The following is a 9745-nucleotide window of genomic DNA, read 5'->3' as shown; positions in this document are numbered from 1 at the left end:
CTGGCATTCACCCCACCACAGATCTGAGGGCTGATACTGCAGAAATGTGGTTCCTATAATGCAGAATACAAAATGGGAAGCAGCTTTGGAGCTGAAAAGCAGTAACTTAAAAACTGGTAAACCATCCATATGTCATGCCTTTTTCTAGAAAATATAAAGAAATAAATCTCAAGAAAAATAAAATTTCTAATCGTTTAAAATAAAGAAGAATAAGTAGGAACATTATAGGAGTTACGTTTTTTAATGCATATCTATTCAGATACATTTTTTGGGTAGTAATTGTTTTTATTTCCCACGTTGACTCGGAGATTTTTGCTTCGGATTTTCCTCTTGAGGCTGATTTTTCCCCTTTTTTCCCTTAGGCTTTTTCCTCATACAAAGCAACAGAAGACAACATAATAAAATTAACAATGAAATAAATAATGCTATTGCCACGTACATCTTGGGTATTTTCTTTCTCTTAGGCGGTGGGCCACTGTCAACACTACCTCCATCGCCTCGTTTTACGCAGTTAGGAGGGTCCCACTTATAGTTGCAGTGGCAGTGATGTTTATTGTTGCAGATCCCTCTCAAGTTACAGAACGCAGGTGAACAATTACTATCCAAGCGAGAGATATGGACACACTTCCTTCCGATGCAGACATGTTCTGGGCCACACTCTGTGCCGTCTCTCACTTCACCGATATCAGGTATGCCCATCCCAAAATGGTAGTCTGTACCCCAGCAGGTGGCATTGTTAAAGCGAGTTCCATGCATTGTAGAATGCTCTGTCAGAAGAGGAATTTCTGCCACACTATCACACTGAATTCTTCCACAGAAGATGTCCGACATATTGCATTTTAGATAGGTAGGGCCTTCGGTTCCACAATTACCGAAACGGTCACCTTGAGTGTTTATTTGTCTGTAGCAGCTGTCGTTTGCATTCTTTGCTGTTGGGCCAAAAATCTGCCTACAGTGTGCATTGCGATCATTACATCTCTTTTCATAGCAGTAGGAAATGTCATTACAGGGAATTCCGTCCTCTACATATACATCATCTGGGCACATATGGGAGGACCCATTGCACCACTCTGGAAGATCACATTCATTGACCTCCTTTCTACACATTTCTCCTGATGGCAAGAACTTACAGTCCTTGCAACAAAGCCCAAAAGCACAAACAGACCCAAAACTCAGACTGCAGTTTGTCAGACAACAGGCATCTCTTGAACACTGCTGTAAAGACCCACAGTCACACTCTTCTCCTTCTTCAACAACACCATTTCCACAGCGCTTCCTTGAAAATATGTCCTTTGTGTATACAGTGTACTGCAAACATTTTGCCTTCTGTACACCATATCTCCAAAAAAAAGAATAACTACAGTTGCTAAACTTTGCTATTGGTGGGTTGTCATGACGCATTATACATCTATTGTAACCTGCTGAACACACACACAATATAGTATCATGAGTCATTCCCAAATTATGACCTAAATGATGAGCCACAGCAATTCCAATAATGGCCAAGGTTTTGTTTGCAAAAGTAACAGCTGCGCAACTGAAGTGTGGTCTGCACATTCCTGCGATAAAGCCTATACCACTTAGTCCTCTTAATGTCTTCTGCATAAAAATATGTGTAGTATCATGTGCTATGCGAGCATCAATGTTATTAGCCTTCCAGACGCAAAAATCTCTCAGAGCTCTCTGTACAGCATCTATTTCAACAAGGTTTCTTTGAGTCCAGAACTCCAAACCAATTAGTAACACCTTCATACCAAATACCTGATAAATGGAATCCACTATATTTACAATAGCAAATAAATCCTCCTTCACCTTTGAGACATTCTTTTTAAAATAATTATATAGAGTATAGTCCACCACCACTGCCATTTCAACAAAGAATGAATGGATCCACCAGCCTTCAAAATGACTTTGTTTCAGAGTAAAATTACCAGTCTCTTGAAACTCAAAATGCTCTAGAGTTTCCTCTTGCACAAAACCAGATTTCATGGTTGGGAATCGGGTCTCTTCACTCTCCATTTTATACACCAGGTGTTCAAATTTGGTAGAAAAAATCATGGGCTTAATTTCATAAACAACATTATTTATCTGTAATAATCCTCGAAAGCCACCAAGACAGGTACTGAGAGCAACAAGGGATTCTGGGTCCCCCTCCACATAACCATGATAGTAGCAGTCATTCTGGACAAAAGGTTGGTCCTTCAGGAGAGCACCCTCTTCTGAGTAGGTGAACACTGGGAGGTGTCTGGACAGCAAATGTTTCTTGACCTTCATGTGGAAAACGTGTCTCTGACCCCCTAAATGCAGGCTGTAAGAGAGCCGACCTGGAGGCTGCATGCCTCTGCTAGTGCCAGTTATCTTCAAAGGAATTACTACTTCTGGAGGACTGTGATATTGAAAATTCTCAGCCCGAGTGTGTCCTGTAAAAAAAAGAAACACTCCAAGGCAGTGTAGCAGGGGTACAATCCTCATATACAACAGAGATTTGATCACAGTCATTATGAAGCTACCATTATTGGTTCAGAGAGGAAGGAAGGCAGGGCTGGGAGTCGCAGTTGGTCTGGCTCCTTATTCTGAACTGCAGAACTAATCATTAAGTCTTTGTCTTCTGGAAGAGTGGAATCATTAGAACATCGGCACTATAAGTAAAACAAAATACAACATATGGATGGGGATGGTTAGAAAAGGGCCTGAAAGAGAGAAAAGGAAACACATACAATAAAAGTGATTACTGTTTTCATCACGGAATGACTCTAGAAACTGCACAGAATTTGTTTTTAAATATTTATAAGGCAGAGAGGCACTGGGGGAGTATATAAGACTGAAAACTGGCCATAGATTTATAGTTATTGAACTTGGATGATGAGCAATTAAGGATCCATTATACTATTCTCTAAATATATGTATATGTGTAAATATTTCCACAATAAATAGTTCAAAGAAAAAAATCTTAAGGATAAGGTGACCATAAGTCCTGGATTGCTGGGATTATCCTAATTTACATATGTTAGATTGATATAAGTAGTAACACCTGTTTTTTTCAGCCTCAAGCCATAAATTACTCAATTACCTAAGATACATATTAAAAGCAACAACAGCACAAAAACTCAGCAAAAGTCTCCTGTTATTTTAAAATCTGTTCTATAGTACCTACCATTCCCTCCCTACAATAAAATGTTTAGTTTTCTTTTATCTTTCCTACATTACTCTCCTCACTAGACTTGTCATATTAGTAATACTCAAGAGTACTATCTATGTCTTTCATAAATGTTAGTATCTCCTATAAAGCCTAACTAAATTCTTTATTTAGTAAATAATGGTCAACTTGACTTTTATTGTTCCTTGGAGTGTCACTGAAAAGCTATTTACATTTGATTACATTTTAATGTAGAACACTGTTCAATATCTGTAACCAATTTTGCTTTCGGAACAAAGTGGTGTAGGTCCAAGTTTTTCTGCTTACTGTCTCTAAATACAACTAAATACTCTGGATATAATTAAACAGAAGACAAAAAATACCTCTGAAAGCTAAAAAGCAAAAGACAGACTGCCTAGAGCTCTCCAGACTTGAGGAATGGCAGTAGGGTGCCATAGCTCATATTTATCCCAAATTAAGTGCTAGAGAGGTCTTTAATACAGAATCACCATTAGGCATAGACAAAAACAGGAAAAAAAAGCCTCAAAAATAATTTTCCTCTCTTTTGAAAGATGACAGAGAATGAAAAACTCAACAAAGAACCAGTAAGATGCTCCAACATCTACTCTTGAGCAAGTCAAACGTGACCAATTCACCCAGAGTGACAACTTCAGATATTTGTAGGCCAACTCAAAACACATTCCACAATCAGAGAACTAGTGGGCTGTTCAGCCCACTTACACTGGAAATATAAAGCCCTGGCAGGCCAGCCTAACCCTCATTCAACATCTAGGTAACAGATCTGCCTTCAGAGGCAGCAGCAAAATCCCAACAATTTGATCCAACCTCAGCTCAACACTACGACAGAGAATGGAACCCTATATTAAACATAGCAGTATCATTCATAAAGCCTGAAATATCCCACCCCTTCACCAAATGACATAGGAGACATAGCCTATTGGCTTCTGTTCTTCACACCTCCAGATCTGAATATGGCCCAGTGACAACAGTTAAATCCACAATGAAGATTCATTAAAACTGTGTAAAGTCAAAGACAAGAAAATTTGAAAGTGGTAAGAGCAAACATGTCCCATACAAAAGAACCACGATAGAACTGTGAGCAGATATTTCAGCAGAAATCTTCCAAGTCTAGAGGGAGGGGGGTAATGTCAAAATGTTGAAAGAAAAAAACCTATCAACTAAGAATGCCATACTTGGCAAAACTGTCTTTGAAAAAATTAAAGAGGAGTCAAAGACATCACCAAACAACAAACAAGAGCCGAAGGAGTTTATCACTGCTGCCATGGCCTTATAAGCGGTGCTAATGGGAGTTTTTCAAGTTGAAAGAATGCCAAAGAACAACATGGTAGTATAAAAAAGTATGAAATATACATACATATTTCATACAGAAACACATAAATGTAAACTCATCCGTAGCAAAACTAGAATACATTATTACTTTAATTATGGTGGGTGAACATATGGTGTTCATATGTTGGATATTCATACAGTGTGTGTTCATATGGTGAACACTTTAAATTTTAGAATCAAAGTCAATCCCCTGGAGGAGGGCATGTTAATCCAATCCAGTACTCTTGCCTGGAGAATCCCATGGACAGAGGAGCCTGGCAAACTATGGTCCATAGGGTCACAAAGAGTTGGACACAACTGAAGCAACTTAGCATGCATGCATCAAAGTAAAAGATGAAAGAACTATAAGTAACTAAAACTAAAAAACCTACACAGTAAAAACTGATATCTAAGTTATAACATCAATAACATAAAATGTGAGCTGAAGAGAAGTTACAGTGTAGAGTTTTTGTATGCAATTGCACTTAAAAATATTGTATACTTTAACAGTGATGTTTTATGTAAGCCCCAAGTTAACCACAAAAAAATATAGCTATAGAAGTTACATATACACAAAAAAAACCAGAAAGGAATTAATATATGTAAAATACCAAAAAATCAACAAAATACGACATGGAAGGCAACAAGGGAGGAAGACAGATAAAAGAACAAAAAAGATTAATAGAAAACAAAGAATAAAATGACAACATCAAATCATTCCTTATCAAATAATAACTTAAAATATAAATGGATTAAACTCTCTAATCAAAAGACAGAGAGTTACTGAATGGGTATAAAAAAAATTAGACTCAATTATATGCTGTCCAGTGGAAAAAACATTTACTTTAGATGTAAGAAGACCTCAATCAAATCCTTTATGATTATATAGTGGAGGTACAGTGGAGGTGATGAATAGATTCAAGGGACTAGGTCTGGTAGACAGAGTGCCTGAAGAACTATGGATGGAGGTTTATACCATTGTACAGTAGGTGGTGACTAAAACCATCCTCAAGGAAAAAAAATGCAAGCTAGCAAAGTGGTTGTGTAAGGAGGGCCTTACAAATAGCTTAGAAAAGAAGAGCAGCTAAAGGCAAACGAGAAAAGGATAGATATACCCATCTGAATGCAGAGTTCCAAAGAATAGCAAGGAGAGATAGAAAGCCTTCTTAAGTGAAGAATACAAAGGAATGGAATTTTCCAGGCCTGAATTTGAGCCAACTCTGGAAGATGGTGAAGAACAGGGAAGCCTGGCATGCTGCAGTCAGTGGGTCACAAAGAGTCAGACATGACTTAGTGACTAAACAACTAGAACAACAAAGCAACAAATAGTGGGAAAGGCTGTATAACTGAATATACTCAAAACCACTGTATCTTACACTTTAAAGGCTGAACAACGTGAATTATATCACAATAGCACTATTACAATAAAAAGAAATATAGGATGGTGAACTTTATAATTATGACCCTAAAGAATGGTATGGTAGGCATGCATCTTCTTGATTTTCTGTAATTGAACTAATATCTCTAGGGTTTTTTTCTCCTTTGTGTTAGAAAGAGAATTGTCGGCAACTCAAATTACACTTGGCCTTCTCAGTGTTTTCTCTCAGCTTGAATTTACACTCAGAGGACTCAATATTTTGCCCCCCTTTCTTTTCTCTGAAAATTTCTCCCATTTTTAAGGGGCTTATATGTCTTCTAAGCACAGTGAGGAGAGAACAAAGCCTCTATTCTGTGAATATGTTTTGTCCTTTGGTGGTTGCTGTTCTCCTCGTGCTCATGCAGAGCTCACCTGGCCTATAACCCACTAATCCCAATCTGGCCACTAATTTTATATGAATCGATGTGCTTTGTTCTCTTGATTCTTCTTCAGACCATATAGGATGTAACTGTGAGGATACCACATCTTCATTTCATTCACCTGTCAATGAATGTTTAGGTTTTGTCTATGTTTTGGCTATTGTAAATAGTGCTGCTATGAATATAGGAATGCGTATATCTTTTTGAATTATACTTTTGTCTGAATATATGCCCAAAGTGGGATTGCTGGATCATAGGGCAGCTCTGGGCTTCCTGGGTAGCGCTAGTGGTAAAGAACCTGCCTGCCAATGCAGGAGACAGAAAGAGATGCAGGTTCCCTCCCTGGGTTGGGAAGATCCCCTGGAGGAGGGCATGGCAACCCACCGCAGTATTCTTGCCTGGAAAGTCCCATGGACAGAGGAGCCTGGCAGGCTACAGTCCATGAGGTCACAAAGAGCTGTACATGACTGAAGCGACTTAGCATGCATGCATGGCAATCCTATTTTTAGTTTTTTGAGGAATCTCCATACTGTTTTCCATAGTGGCTGCATCAATTTACATTCCCACCAGCGTAGAAGGGTTCTCCTTTCTCTACACTCTCTTTGTTATTTGTAGACTTTTAAAGTGATGGCCATTTTGGCTGGTGTGCAATGGTACCTCATTATAGTTTTGATTTGCATTTCTCTAATAATTAGGGATATGAGTGTCTTTTCATGTACCTATTGGCCATCTGTATATCCTCTCTGGAGAAATGTCTGTTTAAATCTTCTGCCCATTTTTTGATTGGGGTTGTTTGTTAGAAAACAGTTTTTAGATATAACAAAAGCTCGGTTGTAAAATAAAACAAAATACAATAAATTGGAACTTAGTGAAATTAAAAACATTTGCTCTAGAATATCTTAAGAGAATGAAAACACATGTCACAGATTGAGAGAAAATATTTGCAAATAATTGTTAAAGGATTTGTACCTGGTTTATATAAAGAACTCTTCAAACTTAATAATAAAAAACAAACAAAAAAACACCCCCAGATTTAAAAAATATTCAAAATGTTTCAGCAGACATTCCACCAAAAAGATAGAGATGGCAAATAAGCATATAAAGATAGTATCTTTATTCATTAGTAAATGCAGTGGAAAATGAGATTGTTTTCTTAATCTCTCATTTTGATAGTTCATTATAGTATATAGAAATGCAACATATTTTTGTGTATTGATTTTCTATCATGAAAACTTACTAAATTTATTAGTTCCAACAGTTTTTTGGTGGAGTACTTAGGATTTTTTATATATAATGTGTTATCTGCAAATACGATAGTTTTCTTTTTCCTTTCTTATTTGGATGCCTTATTTCTTTTCTTGCTTATTTGCTCTGGTTTAGACTTCTGATACTAAGTTGAATAAAGGTGGAAAGACTAGATATCCTTGTCTTGTTCCTGATCTTAGCAAAAATACTTTTAGCTTTCAACTTTTTAACCTTGAGTGTGGGAAGAGCTGTAGGCTTGTCATATATTGTGTCGAAGTGTGCCTTTATTGTGAAGAGTGTTCTCCATATACCCAATTTGTTGAGCATTTTTATCATGAATAGATGCTGAATTTTGTGAAGGGATTTTTCGGCATCTATTAAGTTGATTGAGTGATTATTGGCAATTGTATTATTTTGTTATCATTTATCATTTATTTTGTTGATGTGATATAAAAATACCAATTAATTTGTGTTTGTTGAATCACTCTTACATCCTGGAAATAAATTCTACTTGATCATGACTTATGATCCTTTTAATGTATTGCTAAATTCAGTTTTCTGATTTTAATATTTTGTTGAGGCTTTTGACATCTGTCTTAAGCAGGAATATTGACATATTGGTCTTATATGTCATTTAAGTCCAATGTTTCCTTTTTGATTTTTGGCTTGGATAATCTATCCTTTGGTAAAAGTGTGGTGTTGGAATCCTCTACTATTTCTGTGTTGCTCTTTTTTCCTCCCCTTAGGTCTGTTAATGTTTGCTTTATACATTTATGTGCGTGCATAGAAAGAAAGTGACGTCGCTCAGTCGTGTCCAGCTCGTTGGGACCTCGTGGACTGTAGCCCACCAGGCTCCTCTGTCCATGGGATTTTCCAGGCAAGAGTATTGGAGTGGGTTGCCATTTCCTTCTCCAAGGGATCTTCCCAACATATATATCTACAAATTTGTATCCTCTTTGGATTGAAGCATAGCTTCTGTAGGCTAAGTAACCTATGACTAGGAGGCAGTGTTATAAAGTGGGTATCAGTCTGAAGCATTGTTGCTAGGTTGTAGTACCAGCACTTAATGCTTACTAGATGTATTGATTAAACTATCACAGAGTTGGTTTCTTTTTTGTAAAATAGAAATGAAATGTATACTTCTTGGCATGTTTTTGGTGGTTAATGAGATAACTGAAGTTAAATATTTCGGACAATGCCTACCATGTTAAATATTTGCTAAATAATAGTTTTATTATTTTTAAATAAAACCAACAATGTCTTCACAAGTTTCCAGTTCATTCTGTTTAATGATCTACAAAAGATGCTTTCTTTTATACTAAACAGGAAGTAATTTTCTGAAATGGATTTGGAGGGAAGTTGATTTTCATTAAACAGTGTCTTTGAAGCAGTGTTTCTATTGTGTGATTCCATATCTTTAGACACATCTGCACCTTAATACTTTGATTCTATTTGTTTTTCAGCAAGCAAGAAAACAGAAAATACATACTAAGAATTTTCAGCTTTTTTCTAAATCTTTCAAAGTAGTTTTTGTCATCAATTTTCCTCTAATATTTTATCTTCTGTTTGGTTCACTTCTCTGTTTTTTTGGGAGCACAAGATTTTGCATAATGAACTGAATAGCCACTTCCACTTTCCTTTGAAATGGATACTTCTCCTGGGTCCTTTTTATTGGCATAAGTGCAAGAGGTGTGAAAACTCTTTCAGATTTAGTGATTTAAAACAAAATATTCCCGTGAACATTTGAGTTGAACAGTTTAAACACTTGAGTTGAACAGTTTTAAAAGAGAAAATTGCTTAAAGTATTCTCCCCCCCCACCCCCATCTCATTGTGAGGTATTTCCCTTCATCTTATTTTTGACTGAAGATTCATTTAGTTAATTCAATGATATATTTTTTAGCCTTGGAGGCTTGAACATAGGAAAGGAGCAAGATCACCATGATATTTTAATAGCAAAAAAGAAAAAAAGCAAAACTGCTTTTTAGAACAGTTTTAGATTTACAGAAAAATTGCAAATATAGTACATAGTTCTCATATATGCTCATGCCCATTTTCCTCATAAGTAACATCTTATATTAAATTATCTATATTTTTATTATAATATACATTTTATATAATTATATCTTATATATTAATATATTATATAATTATATATTACCCTTTTCGCAGTTAACAAACCAGTATTGACACATTATTAAAACCCACATTTATTTCAG

General features: G+C 36.3%; 1 protein-coding gene across 1 annotated transcript; it reads right to left on the bottom strand.

Moving 5' to 3' along the window:
* Positions 1 to 285: 285 nt before the first annotated feature.
* On the bottom strand, positions 286 to 2499 carry LOC120865070 (disintegrin and metalloproteinase domain-containing protein 29-like). The gene has a single exon (XM_040242116.1). The coding sequence runs from the start codon at positions 2497 to 2499 to the stop codon at positions 286 to 288; it is 2214 nt and encodes a 737-aa protein (XP_040098050.1).
* Between the last annotated feature and the right edge of the window lie 7246 nt (positions 2500 to 9745).

The sequence above is a fragment of the Oryx dammah genome, unplaced genomic scaffold, assembly GCF_014754425.2.
Source record: "Oryx dammah isolate SB20612 unplaced genomic scaffold, SCBI_Odam_1.1 HiC_scaffold_1, whole genome shotgun sequence".
In the NCBI taxonomy this organism is placed as follows: domain Eukaryota; kingdom Metazoa; phylum Chordata; class Mammalia; order Artiodactyla; family Bovidae; genus Oryx; species Oryx dammah.
Note: the sequence above shows the minus strand (reverse complement) of the source record. Positions and strands in the feature narration are given on the sequence as shown.